This window comes from Quercus lobata, chromosome 11 (genome assembly GCF_001633185.2).
Source record: "Quercus lobata isolate SW786 chromosome 11, ValleyOak3.0 Primary Assembly, whole genome shotgun sequence".
In the NCBI taxonomy this organism is placed as follows: Eukaryota; Viridiplantae; Streptophyta; class Magnoliopsida; order Fagales; family Fagaceae; genus Quercus; species Quercus lobata.
The window spans coordinates 53,348,242-53,370,408 of NC_044914.1; the positions used below are offsets into that span (position 1 = coordinate 53,348,242).

Consider the following 22,167-nt stretch of genomic DNA (forward strand, 5'->3'; position numbering starts at 1 on the left):
CCACATAAATTCACCGCCTCTCTAAAGCCATCCATTTGACGCTGAGTTCTAGGGGGGCCACCTGATTTTTCAGTCACAAATAAAATTTCATTAAATCGCCGCAGCAAAACCATGGCAGAGAGAATTGGTTATTTAGATAAGAGAGAAGTTTCCATGAATCTTTCCTTAAATTGGATTCGGGGTGACCGTAGAACCCTGTGAATCTCCAGGTGAAGTTGTTGTCCTACTCAGTGATGGTAGCATTAATGTGATACTGAGAGTATGATTTAATTTCGAGATTTACGTCCGTGAACCAAAAGAGAGCAAGGCCCCCACTTCGACCCCAGCTGAGAACTATGAGACCATTGGAGAAACCCAGAGAAAACTTTATTTTTTCCATACGTTTGTGTTTTACTTTGGTCTCCACTAGGAAGACTAAATAGGGAGTCCATCGCTGCACATAATCGCGCAACGTATAAACTGTCCGGGGGTTCCCAATTCCCCGGCAGTTCCAGCATAAGGCATTCATTGTGCCCAGCGGTGCTGCTTAGCAGCCACCGCCGATAATGCAAGGGTAGGTTCAGAGTTTTGTAAGAGCATATCGCACAATCTTTTTTGAGGGTGAGCTTCATCTAAATCATCAGAAAAAACTAACTTACCCGATCTTTTAGACCCAGAAAGGTTGGCTTTTTGCTCACCATGGGCTTGTTTGTCTTTTTCACGGGCTATTCTTTTTAGTTTTGTTTTTCCTTTCTGCTGAGATGGCTTAGTGGGTGAGTTGGGCTTTTGTAGAGGAATGGGGTTATTTAAGGAGAGTTTGATTGGGCTACTAACTTCTTGGGCTTCCTAGTGAGACTTTGAGGTGCGGTCCACTTCAGAAACCACATCCATAGCTTCAAAACCTGAGCCTATAGCCCCCTTCTTGTCACGTGAGGTGAGGTCTGACTGGGAGAGTTTGAATTTTGAACTTTCACTGTTCTTTTCCTGAAAATCCGCGCATGAGATCGTGAGCTTTCTTTTCTATCAGGATTTTGGGGCTTCACAAAGTCTCTGTTTAGTTGGTTTACATGAATTTCCGAAGGTGCCCCTAGTTTGGAGGTGGAATCTGATGGATTTGTCATTGTCGAAGCCGATCTTCCACTTGAACGGCCTGATTGTTCATCTTCAAAACTCCAGCTATTTGAAGATTTTTGCCTATCCGCACTGCTTTTCTGGCTGCCTGTTGCCCTCAGCCATTCTTCATATTGCTTGGGAGAATCCGGGTTACAAGAAAAGTTTGGGCAATGCTTTTCATCATGACCCAAGAAACCACAAACATAGCAAAAAGAGGGTAGCCTCTCATATTTAAAATTTACCCAGGTTTTCTCCCCGTCAAGGTTGAGAATATTACCTCCTCGGCGAAGAGGCTTATTGAGAGGAATATCAACTCTGATTCTTAGAAATCTAGCTTGCTCCGTTAGCCACATTCGTTTATTCGTTTCAAGATAGTGTCCCAAGCTGTTGCCTAAATCTTTTCCAACATAATAAGTTTTCGAACAGCAGGCCCCAGATTTGAACCCAGAAAGGGGCACGAGTGAAGGTGATGTTTGTGGCCAAGAGACCCCTTTTCCATCTGCAGAGAAGAAGCAAGTTGTTCTCAAAGTTCCAGGGGCCGTTTCTTTCAAACCATTCCAATTGAAACCCTGAGTTGAATTTGAATTGAAAGAGATTCTTCCCCACATCTACTATTCTCAAATCCGAGCCCATCTTCCAGGCGGCTCTGAGGGTATTTTTCAAAGCTCGCTGATTTTGTTGTCTATCAGTGAGAAGCTTGCCAAATAAACTAAAAGCGCACTCCTCCATAAGGTCCGATCTGTTCATGGAGGAGATCTGGATGTCTTCTTCTTCATCCTTTGTGAGACGTAGGTGTTGCAGGTCATCTATTACGGACATGTCCATTTTGCAGAAGGTAGAAAGTAAGAGAGAGGTAGGGAGGACAGGGGTTTGGGGTTGAGGGGAAGGGAAGACCCTTATCAAGAGGGAGGGAGGCTTGGGGAAACCGAGAGGGAGAGCTCCTGGGGAGGGAGAAAGCTCCTACTAAGGGAGAGTTAATCTTCTTATTCCTTAAGAGAGAAGAAATCTGAATAATAAATTTAAAACCTATAAAGTTTAGTTGTATATTAGGTAAATATAACACATACAACAAAAGTTAAAAAAAAAAAAAAAATATATGGTTCACCATAAAAAAAATATTAATGAAACATACAAAAATAATAATAATAATAGTATGATATATTTAAAGAGATAAAAAGATTAAAAAAAATATTTGTAGAAACCTTAAAAAAGAAGAAGAAGATAATACTTGAAATAATTGTTACTTTTTATATATTACAACTCATTACATAATATTGATATATTCTCATGCATTGCATGAGTTTACGGCTAGCTCTAGTCAAAACTCAAGTCCAATCCTACTTAGTGCACAAACAAGGAAACCTTAGTCCAATTTTACTTGGTGTGAAAGCAAAACAATCTTAATTATACTTGTACTTTAAGCCTTGTAAGTTGTATTAATCTGCTATTTAGGTTACTCAATTTCATTTTAATATCTAGTAAGATGTATGAATCAATGACTTTCTTTTGGATACGTAGACCAAATGACATTATTCTCGTTTTCCCTTTCTTTCTTTTACTTTCGTCTTGTCTTGCTACATTATTTTATTTTGGGAATTGAGTACCGTACACCAATGACACATTTCACAACACCATTAAGTTTGGACATACTCAAAAAGTATTGGGCTTGACCTACACTACAATGGGTTAAGTGTTTAGTAATGTACAAAAATTGGGCTTGGCCTACACTATAATGGGCTCTACATTTGTAACTTCTAAGAATACCTTTCTTCAACTCAGCCAAAAAAAAAATTCATTCGTGACAAGAAGTACCAAAATTACTTCTACAACAAGAAATAAATTTTCTTAATAAAAAAGAAAAAATCAAAATCAAGTAAAATTAGGAATTTGAAACAATTTCAAGTAATGACACAACTTTTGTTACATTGTTCAATTGCTTGGCTGAACTCTTTTCATATCTTGCTCGTATATCAAACTTACTCCACATTCTCACACATCACGTGTGGGCTAGAGGTCTCAAATAAAACCTTAATCTGATTGCATTCACCATTTTGAACAGTAGAAAACCAATCATCACTTGACAAAGACAGTAGCCAAATTTGGTCCACACCAGAGCTAGAGAAAATTTTAACGTCATGACTCGCGTGTGAGGCATATTACCAAGTACTATCACACGAACTCTATTTATCAGCAGAAAGCCAGAAACAAGCACCAAGAGCAAATCCCATCAACTTTTTATTACACCAATTTAGAGGCAGGTTTATGCTTTACTGAAATGCAGTTACTGATGCATTCTCTTTCCCTTAGGTAGAATTTATATCCGGTTTTCGGACAAAAGAGTCCCTGTACCATAACCACCACCCCAAACAAAAAAAAAAAAAAAAAAAAAATTGACGTTTAACAATTTGAGATTTGAGATTGGAGAGAGAGAGAGAGAGAGAGAGAGAAAAGATATTACCTGTAGGTAACAGTTCAATGATGTAATGCCACTTTGCTGCTTTTTTTCTTTCTTTTTTTTGGAAGAGTAATACCGCTCCGCTGCTGCGCGCTCTCATCATACCCGCTTTCTTTCTTTCTTTTTTTTTTGAAGAGTAATACAGCTCCGCTGCTGCGCGCTCTCATTATACCAGAGCTAGAGAAAATTTTGAAGTCATGACTCACGCGTGTGAGGCATATCACCAATGACTATCACACGAACTCTATTTATCAGCAGAAAGCCAGAAACAGGTGGATAAAATGCATCAAAACAAGCACAAAGAGCAAATCCCATCAACTTTTACTGAATTCCTCAAGCTTTGATGAGTTAACCAGTGCAGAATTTCAAGTCCAAGAATAATTGTATGAAATGCAGTTACTGATCCATTCTCTTTCCTTTTGGTAGAATTTATATCTGGTTTTCAGACAAAAGAGTCCCTGTACCATAATCACCACCAAAAAAAAAAAAAAATGACGTTTAACAATTTGAGATTTGAGATTTGAGAGAGAGAGAGAGAAGATATTAACTGTAGGTAACAGTTCAATGATGTAATGCCACCCTGCTGCTTTTTTTCTTTCTTCTTTTTGGAAGGGTAATACAGCTCCGCTGCTGTGCGCTCTCATCATACCCGCTTTCTTTCTTTCTTCTTTTTTGAAGAGTAATACTGCTCCGCTGCTGCGCGCTCTCATTATACCCATATACTTCCAATTTGAAAAGTTGAAAGATTCTCAGATTACGTACAGAGTAGTGGGAAAGATACCTATGAAGAAAAGAATGGCAAATTTCTCTCATGGCATTTCCACTAAACTCAAAATCCAGCAAACACTTTAATTTCCAAAGTTTCTCTGACAATTTGGCAAGTATTGAGGTTCCAAAAATAGAGAGATTTTCAAGACACCTCAAAATAACAAATATATCAGTTGGAAGACATTTAAGATATTGACCATCCCTTAGATATAATAAAGTAAGGGTAGTGGAGCACTCGATTGATGAGGGTAGACTTTTTAAAATTCCCTCAAATTCAATCTCCTTTAATTTTGAGCAGCCATTGAGATTAAGAACTTCAAGGGACTCCATTTTAGATCTCATGCTAGGAAGATTGATAAGAGAGCGACAGCCTCCCAAATCTAAAACAATAAGCCTACTGAGTTTCCCAATGGATGGGTGAATCTCAACCAAATTAATGCAACCCCCAAGACGGAGTCTCTCAAGGCTCCCGCTGAATTCAGGTGTCCAAATAAGTTTCTCAGAACCACTAAGATCAATGTACTTCAACTTGTCCAAATACTGTTACAATAGAAGGGAGAAAAAAGGAATAATTAGTTTCCAATAAATGTAGAATTTAGTTTAATAGGTTAATATTTTTTAAATGAAAGATTATTAATGAAAGGATTAAGCTCAAATATATGGGGTAGTATATTGTGTGTGTGCCAGCTCCATGGACCCCATGAGATACTTAGGGCAAATACAACGGGAGTGCATTGGAGCACTTCCGAGAGAGAAAAATAATAAATAATAGAAAAGCAATTAAAAGAACTAATTACCTTTATTCCTTCCCAAAGATATTCAATTCCGCTCATCAGTAAAGTAAGTTTAACAAGTTTTTCTGGTTGGAAACTAGATGGTAAACATTTTGAAGAATAGCCAAACAAATAAAGATATCTTAGATTATTAGAAAGATAATCGAGTCCATTTGGGATGTGCGCTCCATCAATTATAAGCAATCTAAGGTTATATGTCTTTGACAAAGCTTTAGGAGAGACTTCAATGTTGTGGAGACTTTCCTCTCCAAGAGAGTTTAGGTATATGGCTTGAATTGCTTCTGTTGCCTAAGAATTAAAAGCAAAGGATCAATGAATTACTTGCGTAACAAAAGATAAGAATTCTAGAATTACTCAAGTTTTATATTTGTTGTAACCATTGATGGATTTAAGAAAGCTGGGGGAGGGGGGTGGGGGGGCGGGAATTGTCCCATTTTGCCTTCTACAACATCTTATGTAAAGGTTTTCCTCTTAATACCCTGTTTAAGAATCATATATTAAAATTTTTATCTTTTTAGTTTTTTTTTTTCATAACCGTACATTAAAACTAGAAAGGTGCAATTCTACCTTTTAGAAATTCAAGAAGCAGAGAAAACTGAAAAGGGAAAATAAGAAATTACAACATTATTTAAAGTTGCGAAAAAAAGAAAATAAAGGATATGAAAGATTTTTTTTTTTTTTTTTGTTATTAAAAAAATCAAATATTCTTTTGACTTAGGTATTAATCAAGACATGAATGATAGATTGATTGCATCAAGAAAAATGAATTCAAATTTACAAGGAACGATACAATGACATTATAATTTCAAAATATATCTCATTATGTTTTCAAAATATTAGAAATTGTCAAAGATATATTAGCATGTTAAATGAAAGTTTGTATTTTATATTTCCATAGTTAATTAAGTACTTGGGTAGCTACTAATCTATCGGATTTTTTTATTTTCAAAGAACTAATATATTGAACGAAATAATTTTATTACACTTAATCATTCTTGTTTGCTGAAAAATAAAATTCTAGTTTTGACATTCTTACTGTATTATTTGTCAATGCATGAAGCAAATCCTTACGAAGCCATAACCTGCTACGCTTTCCAGGCTCTTCAGGTGATTCTCGACGGATAATTTCTCTACCCATTTCTTGTAATAGATCATGCATCCACAATTTCCCGAATTCTATGGTTACGAGGGATTTATCCATAAGAACACTTACACCGATTCGCGCATCAAATCCACAATTCTCTAATATCTCCATTACTTTGTATACGCTCCCCCCTCCAAAGAAACACGCAATATCCAAGAATATCTCCTTCATCATTTCCTCTAGTCCATCATAACTTACTTTGAGTATATCAACTATTTTTTTGTTCGGGATTTTTTGTAAACTCTCCAATGCACTTTCCCATATGTCAATTGTTCTTTTAGCCAAAAAGGAACCCAAAACTATAAGAGCTAATGGAAGGCCTTTGGCATAGTTTACAACTCTATAGGAGACGTTTACAAAACCTTCTTCGGGTTGCTCTTTTTTGAAGGCTTTTGAACAAAAAGGTTTTAGAGCATCTTCATCTTTTAATGTATTAGGGCTATATATTTTATCTTCATCCACTCCGTGTTGGACCAACAAATGTTTGTCTCTAGTCGTTATGATAATCCAACTCCCCGATCCAAACCAGTCATGCTCTCCGACCAAGTTTTCTAATTGGTCCAATTCATTAACATCATCTAGGACAAGTAAAACTTTTTTTTGATGTAGCGTATTCTTGATCATGTTAACTCCCTCGTAAACATTGCATACTTCTATATTTCTTTCCTCCAAAATTTGTTGAAGTAGCTGCTTTTGTAATGGAAGCAAACCATTTTTTTCATTAACTTCCCTAACATTAGCAATGAAGCTAGAACCTTCAAAATGATTAGAACACATCTCATAAAAAACTCTAGCAAGAGTTGTCTTTCCAAGTCCCCCCATACCACAAATCCCAATCATGTAAACATTGTTCCTAGGGAGAAGTAAATATGAATTGATTAATTCATCCACTAAAAAATTTATTCCTACCAAGTTTTTGGTAATGCTTTCTTTTTTTTGTTTATAGGTAAAGCTATTTGTATTGACTGAGAATTTCAAGTGCAATTTATGCAATATCAGCTCCACAATGTCTTGGATAAATTCTGACTCATGCCTGTGGAGAAGAAAGAACAATAACTAGGTGATGATCCAAACCAACCATAAACCACCCGGAAGAAGAAAAATATTAGGCAATAATAATTTGGCAAATAAATACGAAATCATTAGCTCAAGTAATAGAACTACCCATATAAGAATTATATGATTATATATCAGATATACATGGCAAATGGACAGGTTGGAATGCTACAGATTTTGTTATATTTGCTTGAAAGATGAATCATATTTATTATGTTATGGTGTAAGTTAAGTGAAAATTTAATTCAGAATCCAAATTGATGATCCAAGAAATTCTCATCGTCCAAAGAAACCATTGGACTACCAAAGTGCCATAAAAGAGCATTTAATGCATGGACCGTTACACATAGACAAGCACATAGACCCGACCATTGGAGGGGTCTTCAACTTACCTCATTAATCACCAAAAACGTTACAAAGAAGCATTTGAACCACCATTGAAAGCCCCCAATGGCTAGTAAGGCTGAAACCTATATAAGCCACCTCATAACCCAAGCAAAGGCATGAACATAAGATATAATACTCTTAATCCTTATCATTATCTCTCTCTAAAACATTTGTCTTTGTCATCGAAGGTTCATTGGCTAACACCACGCCAATGACCTTTACAAGAGAACATTATTTTTTGATCTCATGCAGGAATACAGATAAATTGGTTCATACTCTATCTAGATGAACATATCAACTGACGAATTGGGCTTCATCAGTTTGGTGTCATCTGTGGAGAACGACTTTTGAACTTCAATTTGAAAACGTAGCTCTACCATTTTCAATATCTAGATGGAATCTAATGTACCACAAGATTTAGTGGCATTCGCCGTGCAAATCCAAACGCTCATGGCCAATATAGAAGAATTAACTAAGCAGAATCAAGAAATGAGACAATGGCTACAACAAGAAGAAAATCGTTCACTAAGGGGGATCAAAGACAAGGTGCAAGACCCAGAGAATAGTGACGGAAGGGATGGCTCGAGAAGAACAGAATGATCTGACAGGGCGAGTGACGATCTACTTAGAAGCATGAGAAAAGAAATGGATGAATTGAATAACGCAATGAAGGAGAAAATGACCAAAAACCTGGATGGAATGGTGAAAAGGACTAATTCGCCTTTCATGATGAAGGTTCTAGAATGTCCCTTACCACCAAAGTTCCGCCTTCCACAGCTCAAGTCGTATGACGATTTGAAAGACCTGTTAGATCACATAAACACCTTCAAGATGACCTTAAGCCAATGGCAAACCCCGAATGAGATAGTGTGCCAGTCCTTCCCAATAACCCTCAAGGGAGCAATATAAGTATGGTTCAGCAAGTTGGCATAATCATCCATAGACCATTTCGAATAGCTGAGCAATCTGTTTGTATGTCACTTTGTCGGCAGGCAATGATAGAAAAGACCAATGGATCACCTACTCATGGTCAGACAAGAAGAAGGGGAACCACTGAGATCATATGTGAAGCAGTTTAATAGGGAAGTGCTAGAAGTTGATAAGGCTGAGGATAAAGTGCAACTAACTACGTTCAAAGTAGGTTTAAAATCCAAAGAGTAGAAATCAACAAGGAAAGACAAGACCATACCTAAGAAGAAGAAGCTAAGGAAAACTCGAGCTTGGAGGAAGGAGAGTTGCAAAAAAATGGAGAAGAAACAGAAGGAATGAGAAGAAAAGAAGGGGAAACATTTAAGGGTAACCTCAAAAACCGTAACGTGGAAAGCCAAAAGTTTTCATCGAAAGGGATGCCACGTCTAGTCAGTCAGAACGCGACACGTGGCCATTTCATGTATAGCACCGTCACATCGCATTAAATGCAAAAGAAATGGAATTTCAAGAGCCACATCTGGCATGAAGTGATCTTTGATATTCCTAAGATCGTCATTACGAGTAATGACGATCACGAAATAGGGAGCATTGGACGACCAAAGTGCCATAAAAGAGCATTTAATGCATGGGTCGTTACACATAGACGAGCACGTAGGCCTGACTGTTGGAGGGGTGTTTAACTTACCTCATTAATCACCAGAAGCGTTACAAAGAAGCATTTTAACCATCGTTGAAAGACTCCAACGGCTAGTAAGGCTAAGACCTCTATAAGCCACGTCAGAACCCAAGCAAAGGCACAGACATAAGATATAATACTCTCAATCCTTATCATTATCTCTCTCTAGAACATCTGACTTTGTCATTGAAGGTTCATTGGTTGGCACCAAGCCGGTGACCTTTACGAGAGAACACTATTTCTAATCTCTTACAGGAATACAAATTCATTGATTCATACTCCGTTTGGACGAACATATCAACTGACGAATTTGGTTTCAACACAAATCATATACATATATATATATATATATATATAATTAAAGTCAAAGTTGGAAGAAAAACTAATAATATCTCAAACTAGATTTCAATTATTTTGCGTCATGTGTCCCTAGTTTCATAATATTCTATTCATTACCCAAATATTAACAACAATAATAATATTATTATTATTATTATTTTCATGATTAATAATAATAATAATCTACAAAATCCTAACAAATATTTGCAAAACTCTTCAATTTTTTTTTTTAAAATTATAATTCACTATTTCCGTGCGTAAGCACATGTTACAAGCTAGTTAGATTCTTACAACATTTCAATTTTGTGCCAAGTGTCATTCTAAGTGTCCTATTATTTGATGCCAACTATCTCCATATTTTAAACACAATACAATTTCATGCCAAATGTCCTTCCAATTATATTTGAATTGTGAGTAAAGTATATTAATGTGCAAATTCAAGTATAGAAAATATAAAAAGACTCAACCTGAATATATTATGCTTCTATCTATTACCATGAATGTGTATCATCTATTACTTATTAGGAAAAATGTTATATATGTGTGTGTTCTGCACCCTTGCATATGTTTAGTTCATAATAAACATTTGTTGTTCTTTCCTAAGACATGTGGGCCTTCCCAATCATAGAACCAAAAAATAAAAGTGAAAAATACAGCAAAAGAGGGAGAGAAGACACTTTGAAAACCCCATGGGTCAATAGCATGATGTATTGAACTTGGGTCCTCTAAATTTAGGTCATATCCTAGATTAATGAGTCCAACACCTGGGTTACTAGGTACCCCCACGGGGAATTTATAGAATATCTTGTTGCATTCTTAATTAGTGTTCAACTTTATACCTTACCAACTGCAGTGTGCCATGTGTTTGATTTTTTGTTTGTGTTTATATAAGCAAATAAAAAAAAATGATAAATGAGAAGTTGTGATTGGTGGGCATAATTAAATTAAAAGACTCAATAGGATAGAGGATTTATATTCCTTTTGAGGTTGCTTGAGTACAAAAGAATATAAATCTTGTGTCCCACAAACCATAACCTGTCGTCTATATTTTTATTTTTATTTTTATCGTTCTGAAGTATCCAAAGTTTAAAGGGAAACAAAATAGAGACGTGATACCAAAATTGGAGGAAGATAAAGTTGAAGTACTTCCAAAATATTAATAACAATGACTTAAGACAAATTTACCAAAGTACCAGCCAGAAAGCTGAAAATGCTTTCTAATTCTTGTAAAAAGAGTGAAGAGATGGTAATGTTTTCTTTAGGGGGGGGGGGGGGGGGGGGGGGGGAAAGTACTAATACTTGTAAAATGAGTGAAGAGATGGTAATGGTTTCTGTAAGAGGGGGGGGGGGGGGGGGGCGGGAAGGGGAGAGACAAGATTGAAGCCTTAGTGCCAACACAAACCCAATTTCTTCCCTTTGAATCAAGGTCCAAATTAAGGTATGTGATTTTCATTGTCGAAGAGTTAAAAAAAAAAAAAAGCTTTAGATGCTTTTTTTTTTTTTTTCTTCCTATTTGTTTCAGCGATGATGTTTTCTAGAAAATTATTGATTTTCAAAAAATTATGTTCAAAAAATCTATCTCATTTTCCTATATTTGATAGCAACCTTAAATGAGTTGAAAAATAATCTCCTAACTTCCCTTATTTAATTCGCTGTGAGATAAAGTTATTTTCTAAAAAAAATTAGTAGAAAAGCAATCTCTAAAAATAAGCTATACATTTTATGTTGACTATAGATTGTTTCCATTTGACTCTTTTTTTTTTTCTTTTTTTTTATGCCACCAAATACTAAAAATTTTGGAAAAATATCTTTACACAACGTTTTTGATTGAAACAAATAGGGCGTTAAGAGAAGATGTTCTTTGAATTTCTATTTCAGTGAACCCTTATATATTGTACGCTCCTTGAAACTCTACTTCTTCAAAATTATGTTTAAACATCTTCTATATGGAATAATATTAAACAAACAATTGGTTTGTGAATAAAATGGTTAAAATGTTCCTATAAAAAAAAAAAAGTTAAAATGTGCATTCATTTGACTCAAAACAATAAGTGAGCCAAAGCTAAATCTTTTCTAAAAACACTTGACATGGCCACCATGAATTTAATCCAATCTATAACTTGGCATAAGGTAACTTTGGATCGTGAAAGCATCACATTGAGTTGTAAGAAGTGTTATAAATGTCTCCAAAATTGGTCTTTGATTGACCTAAATTATTGGGGGGCAGATTGAGGAATTGTTGAATGGTTGTCAAAGATTGTAGAATCGCGTTACTTAATAATTGATTGTGTCTTCTTCATATGATTAATTAATTTTCTTCGTCATTACAAATTATGGTCTATCACCCATTTTTAGAGGTAGATTTTGACCCCAGAGAGAGAAGATGAACTCGGCATTTTTGCAGCACCTAATTGCTTGGTCATGATGCAGTGGAGCTGGTGAGAAGGAGCCAAGGGAATAGAGGACAGCGTGCACCTCTGACACAAAGATCATATCATCCTCGTTGGTGTTGAAGCGGTTCACCCGTTCAATACCTTGTCCACCTCAACCATGTTCTTGAGGTAGACCAATGCATTGTTTGGGCTAGGCTTGGAGTACGACTCCCGGTTTGGGTTGGGTTTGTTGTCAAAGTTATGAGTTTTTTTTTTTTTTTTTTTTTTTTTTTTTTTTTTTTTTTTTTTTTTCAGAGAGAGAGAGAGATTAGGTGTGATTTTAGATTATTTGTTAATGGCTATGGGTTTGAGTTTTTGATTATTTGTTGTGATTTGGATTTTTTTTTTTTTTTTTTGGGGTGTGGGGAACTATCACCAATTAATTGTGTGAAACTGGCTTGATCAATTGGGTGATAGAATTTTAATGTTAATTTGCTTTGATTTTTTTTTTTTTTTTGAAAGAGTTTTAACCTATAGCATCTACTTCTGATAATAGATATTTATCATCATATGATTCTTATCAATGTTCATGTTGCTCTTAATTCTCAAGGATTTTGATTGGGTGGCACATTTAAAATTTAATTTTATACTTCGTATTTGTTTTTCTTAGAATTGTGCTTCTACCTTTTAATGTGCAATTCAACATGGAGAATCTGAACAATTCAAAATCTTCTTTAGAAACTCCTACAATTAATTTTACAGCATACTCATGGGGATTAGATATTGGAGGAAGAAGTGAAAAAAAAAAAAAAAAAATCAAGGGAAAAATTTGTCCGTATGTTGCAAAATTCTATTTATTTGGAGAAAACCATGATAGATTCATTTTTGTCCAAACTTTAAGGACTTGAATATAATAACTGAAAATTCACATATTAAATTGTGAAATGATTAAACCACAAAGATATATTGTAATTCACCCCAAAAAAAATATAATGAAGATATATATATATATATATATATATATTTGATAAGTAAAGAAACTATACAAAACAATCAAATACACAAATTACAAGCATCCATCAAATCATAAACCGAGAAAATAGAATGACTTCCCATAATAGAAAAATAGTAATAAATAAATTTTTTGATTTTTTTTTTATGAGTTTCAACCTATGGTACTAATTGGTTTTTGGTATAGGTGGGGATTGAAATATAATGAAGATAATAAACAAAGTTAATAGATTTATGCTATAAAGAAGAAGTTAATAAATTTATAATTCATAGAAAGTTATGCTCTTGAATCAAGTAGTTCTGTTTTAATCATTTTAAAGGAGATTTTCTTTAGTCCTAAATGCAAGGGGTCTCAAACTACTTGTAATATTATAAGCACCACTTGCTCACAGTCCCAAAAATACAACCAATTTTAACTAGCATATGTAATATTTTAATCTGTGCATATTATGATACATCCTATAAAGCTATTTATATATTTCATGGTATGAAAGAATTATTGCCAAGCATATATCAATAAAAAAAAAAAAAAAAAATTGTCATAGATATTACCTATCTTGTAAATGCCAACCGGAGAGATTGGCCACTTCTCTTAGGGTGCGTTTGGATACAGCTGAAAACTGAAAAACACTGTAGCGAAATAATTTTTAAATGTGTGAATAGTATTGTGGGACCCATTTTTAATGAAAAAGTTGCTGAAAAGTGAAATTTGTGGGTCCGTGAACAGTACACGATGTGCTGTGATTGGTCCAAAAAATTTTGAAAAGTCAAAGTTTGCGGCTACTGTTCATTGAACAGTACATGAACAGTAGCCGCAACACCCAAAACGCGTGAATGAAAAAAAAAAAAAAAAAAAAAAAAAAAAAAAAAAAAAAAGCAAAATGGAAAAACGCAAACGCAGGATTGGGCAGAAAACGCCCAATCCAAACGCACTCTTAGAGTAGATCTCCACGTTTCTATTTTTTCTATGTTCTCTTTAAAACGTTCTGCATGTTCATTAAAAGCTTGTCCAAAACTTCCCATTTGTTTCCGTACATCACATGGATCCACATCGTAAAAAATCGGCAAAACTATCAATCCTGTCTCTTTCATGCATTTAACAATTTTTGCAAGTTCATCCAAGCACCATGTTGAAAATGCATAGTTTTTTGAGAAAATGACAATAGCAAACCTTGATTCTTCAATTGCTTTTAAGAGCTCCATTGATACATATTTTCCTCTCTCAAGTTCTTCATTGTCCCTAAAGGTGAAAATGCCCTTTTGTTTCAAAGCAGCATATAAATGGTCTGTAAAACTTCTACGGGTGTCGATGCCTCTGAAACTGAGAAAAACATCATATTTCCACTGAGCTGTTGAAGAAGAATCCAGTGATGAAGTTGGGGCTCCTCCAATCCTCATGGAAATTGATGGAAATATCTTTTTACATCTTAAACTACAATATAGATATAAATTAAGTGCATTAAAAAATAATGATATTAAAATATAATAAAAATTAAAAAAAAAAAAAAAACTGAAGAGTAAGAAATTAAAAGGAAGGTAAATTAAGGAAGAAGAAAGCAATTTGATGTGGCTTTTCCACTTCAAGGACGATGCAAAATGAAAGAAATAGAAGTGATGAATATGTGTGAAAAATGACAACTTACAGATTTGGAAATTGAAAACACAACAGTATTAATTGTAATGCTCGAAGCTTTCTTGAAGCAACGCCGGATTCAATTCCTATTAGTGTTAAATTCACATGGGTTTTTAGTTTTGAATATATATATAGCCCATAACAAGAAAACTCCAGGTGAAACCACCCTCATCCAAACTTCAGTCCCAGGATCCAAAGTACAGGTACCTAGGACCCTCAAGTGGAACGAAGTTACCTTCCCTTAGAATTGGACTCTTGAGAATGAGAATCATCCTCTTATGATCTAGCATCCTACCCAAAACACAGACTTATGTTTGTCCTAATGCACTTATAGTAAACTTTGTATATCAAGGCTATCTGTTGAACTCCTTGCAACATGAGGGTTCCTTGAGTCTTGATATTTAAGGTGAGAGCCTTCCTGATATGTGGGTCATGGAGGCTGACTGTGAAGTTGGGAAAACAATCAAAATGATCTGGTCCACAACTATTTAGGCTTAAAAGTTAGGGATAGGCGATTGGTCATGGAAAGCACAAAACGGCAAGTTGTCATGGAAAGTGCCCCTGTTACAGATCTAAGGTTAGATCCAGTAGCTTAAAGATAAAGGTGATTAGGTTTTGATTGTTTAACCTAAGCTTTTAATCCAGAACAATGAACAGGTTGTTTAGAAGTAACTCCCCTGCCAGCTCGAGATCATCCATCCCAAAGATTCCAGAGGAAACTGGAATTCTCAATTCAGAATCATATGAGTTATCATATATAGACCTAAGATTAGGAGATCAAAATATTCCTAAGGTCCCCACCAACCAGATCTATAAGTCTTCCACATGGTCCTTGAAAAAGGCTTTCAAGACAGATTACCATGTTAAAACCATAGAACAAGTTTATGGTTCAAACAAAGAGTATGAAACATGCTCTCTCTCTCTCTCTCTCTATATATATATATATATATATATTTATTTAAGCCCATTAAAAATAAAATTTAACCCCTATCTTAGTTGTTGAACTAAAAATTTGCCCAAATAAATACAAATCAGCCCAAACAACAACACAAATCAGCCAATTTAACGGAAAATAAAATAAAATAATTTCCCTCCAGAAATTCACACAAAAAAAAAAAAAAAAAAAAGTTCCGTTTGGCCCCGTAATTTCAACCGAACAAAGTTGCGTTTCGTAATGAAAACGCCACAAACAGATCGTTTTAGCTTTGCATTTTGTAAGAAATTGCGATTTTAAAACGCAAAAGAGCTTTGCTTTGTTTAGAATTCGCAGCTCATAAACGCTTGTAATGTGATTTATCAAAAATACACCCATCAATCTCAACGGTAACAATGCAAAAGCAGCGAAAAGGAAGAAGAAAAAGAGATAAACCTGCTGGTACCCAGAGTCTCCTTCTTTTTCTCCCTCTCCGTCTTCTTCAGAGAACGCCAACCAACAGTATATTTTTTTTTTTTGGTTTCTGTCCTTAAAGCGAAGACTTCAATGGAAAAGCGCGTAAAAGCATGTCCGGCAGCATCTCCGAATTTTGAGAGGGAAAAGTTACTTTATTATTTACTTTTTCTTTTTAATATACTTTTTAATAAATTCTTTATCTTTTTATTTATTTCATTTAAATATTATTTTTTAATTTTTTTTGTTTGTTTTATTATGAAAATATTGTGGAAATATTATAGTAGTACTAGATTCATCATATGCACTTTGCGCGTGCAATAATTTTCTTTTTTTATTTCTTTCTTTTTTTGGTTCAATGTTATAAAATTTAAAAGTGATATATAAATAATCACACGTATTTTGTTTTTTAAAGAAAGAGATAAGATAATTTGGAATAATGTTTAAAAATGAGGTAGAGATAATATCTTAAGTTTTAGGTTGAATGAAGGAGATAAAACAAAATTCCTAAAACTTAGGAATTTTTTAATTTAAAGTTATTTAACTAAATGATAGAGGTATTTTATAGAATTTAAGAATTTGTGTGAGAGTATTTTAGTACGCAAAAATTTTAAAACAAAACCAAAAATTATGTTATTAATAATATAGATTTCTCAATTTCAATTTCTTATTCTTTATTTTATTTTTCCATTCCTCTAATTATTATATTTCAACTATACTATTTCTTCTTTTCTTTTTTTTTCATCTCTATTTTTTCTCCTCCATACACGTATCCCCCTTTCCCACTCCTCTTCATCTCTTGTTTCTTTCTATTTTTCAACCTCTTCTACTCTAGGACCTCCACAGTCCACACTATCTCTGTCTTCTTTGTTTTTATTTTTCTACAAACCAACAGAATGCTACATACCTTTGAGATAAGGCCAGTGGAGATCGAGAGTAAACGGAAGGACAAAGCCATCAGAGTCACCATGTAGCACCACCTTGTCCTCCTCCCCATTGCCAGACAAATCGGCTTGTCTTTTCTTTCTTTTTTCCTTATTTTCTTGTTCTGATTCAACATTGTTGTTATAATAAAAAATAGATTTTGTTTTGTGTTTTGATTATGTGAGACATTTGAGTATCTGAGAGAGAAGCAAAGAAACTAAAACAAAGAGATGAGAGGAGAGAGAAAGAATTATTTTTTATTGAGTTGTTTGATTTTTTTTTAAGTAGAAAAATTCATTTGGAGTTATTACAGTATTCTCTAGTTGTTCTCTAGATCAAGAGAACTACTATAGCAACTTCAAAAAAAAATTTGAAAAAAGTTTTGCTGTTAAAAAATCTGTTGGAACTGATTTTTGGGGTGTACTCTTTTGGGGTGTACTCTCAAAAAAAAAAAAAAAAAAAAAAAAAAAAAAAAAAAAAAAAAGACTTTGACTAAACTATTAGAGATATTCTAAATGCATACAGTCCAAAACTTTAAAAAAGCAACTACCATGTGCTTTTCTCAAATTGCACAATTTTAACTACAAAAACCACGTTACCACCCAACACTTTCACCAAAAACCATGTTCAAGGGCTTGCTTTTCTTTCTTTTTCTTCCACGGGCCACCACACCACTTTCTCCTTCTCTCTCTCTCTTCTTCTTCTTCTTCTTCTTCTTCTTCTCTCTCTCTCTCTCTCTCTCTCTCTCTCTCTCTCTCTCTCTCTCTCCTTAGAAAAAATAATATTAACATCATTTTAAAAAATATATATTTACCTATCAAATATATAATTATGTTTTTTTATATTTTAAAATATGTTATTTGAAATATAGTATCAAACATATTTTTTGTATTATGAGTGTTTTCACAACACTTTTTAAACAATAGTTTTCACATTATTTTGAACAATAATACCTGAAAACTACTACCAAATAGGCTCTAAATTGTCCTTTAGCTATTGCTTAATTCTCAAATGATTAAGTGTGTGTTTGGATTATAATTAAAAATTAAAATTATTTTACTGTTCAGCTTATTTTTCCTATTATTCATGGGTTTCATTGCACTTTTTAATACTATTCATGGTCTATTTATACTATTTCCACTAACTTTTACCTTTATCTATAATACTTTCAGTAATAATTTTTCAGTTTTAGTAAAATAAGTGATATCCAAACACACCCTAAGTATTTGTTTGGGAATACCTTATTTAGATTTTTGCATGTTAAAATATACTTGTATCTTGAAAAAATTTTAAAAATTGAGAAAAAGTGGGAAAAATTGAGGTTTGAAAAAGCTATACTTAAAAGCTAAAAGTTAAAACTTAAAGCTAATTCCAAACACACTCTAAGCAAACAGAATTTGAAAAACATTTTCCCTAGAATGTTTGCTTTCGGCAAACTTCTTGCTTAAGGACCACCAAAGTATAAAACAATTCCCTCCACATTTAAATACCACAAGTTGAGAGCTTGAGTCCCATTGAAGTTTAAAGGTATGAAAACCAATAATTGTAATCATACAAGTTTCAATGGTTGGCATCCTTTGCAAGATGTGCTGCATCCTAGTCCTCATATGTCTCTTAGAGCAATTCCCATTCTTACTTCTTAACCGAGTAATTCCCATTCCTAATTCGTGAGCGCGTGCTTAGAGACTAGTATACCATAATTATAATTCATTTGTGTAAGTATGACACTTCAAAATCACTATGCATAATTGCGTATTACAGTGTTTCAAAGCAAATTGGCACCCCCAGTCCACAGTTTTTCAAAGCAAATATAATCACTATAATTATATTTGTCATTTAGCTCTTAAAACCGAGTAGTCATACTTATCTTCCTTGTTGAATACACTCACCAAAGATGCAGGCTTATATATTTTCCTTCGTTTTATCAGTAAATTTGAGGGAAAAAAAAAAAAAAAGGTTAAGAGTGAGTGGCACGGTGAGATGAAGTTGCATACTTGAACATCTAATAGATCCTTACCTGCACGAAGACTTCGACAAAGAAGAGATAGAAATAATGATGAGTGCAGCAAGCCTCTATCTCTTGTGTTAAATATTAGCATTGCAATGTGTTATACCATGTTGTGTATGCTAGAGTGGATGCGGAAGAAGAAACATAGAGGAGAAACACTAAGAACACGAGGGTTACGTGGTTCAGCCTTACGGCCTACATCCACGGAGGAATCCCTTAAGGGCTACATCTTTATTATATGAGAGTGTAGTACAATAACCTCTGTTACAATGAACCCTAACATGAGTATATATAGGCGACTAAACCCTAGACTACTAGTACAAGTAGGAATGGGCTTGGGCTTATTACATTGGGCTAATATGTCTAATATATATCTCTAACATCTTGCATTCATCTTCCAGAAGGCCAACAATGAAAGAGGCAAAGTTCTTGCTTATTGTTATAAATTCTCTTCGATATGCCAGTAACAAATAATTTTTAACTTTTTACCCACCAAGGTATTTTCAATCCCCAAAATTACTTCAATATAAACATGGTAGAAGCTCTAAAAATTGAACTGTGTACACTACATCGTCCCACTCTTTCTTAATTTGAATCAGGATGCATTTAGGCAGAATAAATTAATATGCAGAACTTGAACCTCATATTTTTCACTTTGTTTGCCACTTAAAAAACTGGTAGGACTTTATGTCATTGGAAAAATGAATTCTATTATATGCAGAAATTTTTACAGTTCACATTTAGACTGATTGTTCAAATTAACAAGGTTGTTATTTTATTTTGGCAGATAGTGAAGTTATTTGAGGAGCCAGAACACTGGCTAAAGATGCAGAAGGAAAGAGATGAGTCACTGCATGAAATTAGTTCCACAGGTGAAAGCTGCCAATGGGGACAAGATGATTCATCCACTAATGAAGCTGTGGACTATTTCGAGACAATCTTTACACGCTTTGAAGGCAATGTTTATATAGGAAAAAGTAATCTGAAAATGCAAGCTGAATGATCAAACAGTGAATGAGCTCCAAAATGAACTGATTTGCAAGTTGATATCCGGTTTGTTTAAGACAGTAACTAGATTAATTGCTAAAATTAACTTGACAGGCCTATTGTAAACAAAAATTTCTTTCTATTTTGGTATGATATCTCTGCACTGTGAATGTCTCACAATTAACTGTACTATTTTCTTAATAGCATATCATTGAAAACTAATATCTATTTCTCTTCTTATATTTACATAATAACTCAAAATCAATGTCAAATATTTCTGGGAATCCAAATTATCAAATCCTGATGCCAATATTCAGGTTTTGACAACTAGGAGGCTGAAAAATATATGCCTACATTTGAAGTATCAGGTTCTTTTGATAATCATAACATTCATTCAATTACAGATTAAAGTTATTGAACATTGAGATCAAAATTATGCTTTCAGGTTTATTTGTGTCAGTGCATTACTAACATTATTATGACAGAAGCATAAAAATAAATAAATAAATAAACAAACTAAAAAAGAGGAAACCAGTTCTTTTTTGGCAATACATCCCAGAACAAGTGGCCCTTACGATTCAAACAAGATTTGCTTTTGGATCATATATGGATTCTGCATTGAACTTCCCCACTCCAAAGCATGCGGTTTTTACCTCTATAAAATCTGGAAAAGTTACAAATGATTAGATTTTAGTAGTATTTTAACTTATTATATTAACCAGTCGTACACTCACACGATCTGTGGGAATAAATAATTATTTTGTAATTGCAATATAATTTATAATTTGTTTTCTAAATTTTGCTAAAGATAATTTATTCTTCCTAAAAATTAAACTTTTCTTTCCAAGTTTAGCTTAAAAATTCATTTTTTTCCTTAATTTTTGGGTTGAAAAGTATGAAATTTTATTATATTTGGGCTAAACTCTTTAGTTTTGATTAAAAAGAAATACCAAAAAAAAAAAAAATTAGAAATTAGAAATACTAGTTGCAAATGCACGCAATGTGTAAGATTAAATAATTATTTTGTATTATAATATAATTTATAATTTTTTCTCTAAAATTTTTTTACTATAATTTATTCTCCTTAAAAATTAAACAATTTATATTTGGTCCAATTCGATCCACTCGGTCAATTCCGGTCCCCCTTCAATCCATTTTACATTGATTGGACCTTAAATTGATTCTTTTTGTAGGTTTTCTTTTCAAGTTTAGCTCAAAAATTCTTTTTTTTTTCCTTCATTTTTGGGTTGAGAATTATGAAATTTTATTATACCTGGGCTAAACTCTTTAGTTTTTTGTTAAAAAATACAAAGAAAAGTACTCAAATAGACATTAGAAATTAGAAATAAGAGCCCTAAAAATGATAAACAATCAGAAGTCTTATTTGGTCCACATTGGTTATATTCAGTCTAATGTGGTCCTATTCTGTCCATTTGGTCCTATTTATTCCATTCTGTCCACTAAAGTCCATTCGGTCTTATTCAGGCCACTTCAGTCGATTCAGTCCACATTGACCCTATCCAGTCCACATTAGTCTTATTCTGTCTACTTCGGTCTAATTTAGTCTATTCAGTCCACATTGGCCCACATTGGTCCTATTTTGTCCACTTCAGTCTTATTCGATTCACTTTGGTACTATTCAGTCCATTATGTCTACTTTGGTTCTATTTGGTCCCATTCAGTCCATTCTGTCCAATTTGATCCACTTCAGTTCTATTTGGGCCATTTGTCCACTTTAGTCCTATTCGGTCTATTTTGTCCACTTTGATTCCATTCGGTCCATTCTGTCCTTTCGGTCCTATACAATCCACATTGATCCTATTCAGTCTAATTTGGTCCAGTTTAGTCCTATATAGTCCATTCAGTCCTATTCGGTCCATTCGTTCTTATTTTGTCCACCTTGTTCCTATTTGGTCCATTTGGTCCTATTCTCTCCGTTAGGTCCAATTCGGTCCATTCAGATCACTTCAGTTCATTTTGGTCAACTTCAAACTATTTTTGAGCATTTACATAATGGGAAAAGACATGTTTGGGTCGAAAACACCAAATCTAAATCCAAATTTATTATTTAAAAAAAAAAATCTCAAACTCGTAATATGTAAAATCTTAAACATAATATTTATTGTTGCTGCGTTTTTGTTGAACTAACATTTCAGTCGGCTAAATTTTTTATGAACAAAATAATTTGCATTATTTTTCTGAAT

General features: G+C 33.8%; 1 protein-coding gene across 1 annotated transcript; it reads right to left on the reverse strand.

The window, feature by feature from the left end:
* Window positions 1-825: 825 nt before the first annotated feature.
* On the reverse strand, window positions 826-7,274 carry LOC115967136 (TMV resistance protein N-like). The gene is made up of 5 exons (XM_031086214.1): window positions 6,146-7,274; window positions 5,113-5,397; window positions 4,714-4,855; window positions 1,047-1,591; window positions 826-963 (listed from the first exon to the last, which is right to left on the reverse strand). Exons 1-5 carry the CDS (start codon window positions 7,091-7,093, stop codon window positions 826-828), a joined length of 2,058 nt encoding a protein of 685 aa, XP_030942074.1. The 5' UTR covers window positions 7,094-7,274.
* Between the last annotated feature and the right edge of the window lie 14,893 nt (window positions 7,275-22,167).

Bases quoted from the DNA above. Each gene is read 5' to 3' on its own strand.
- LOC115967136 (XM_031086214.1), bottom strand. From the start codon at position 7,093: ATGATTGGGATTTGTGGTATGGGGGGACTTGGAAAGACAACTCTTGCT. The intron at 5,398-6,145 runs GTAAGAATGTCA...TTTAATTCTTAG, and splicing joins ATGCATTGACAAATAATACA to GCAACAGAAGCAATTCAAGC. The intron at 964-1,046 runs GTAAACCAACTA...GCGGATTTTCAG, and splicing joins GGGCACCTTCGGAAATTCAT to GAAAAGAACAGTGAAAGTTC.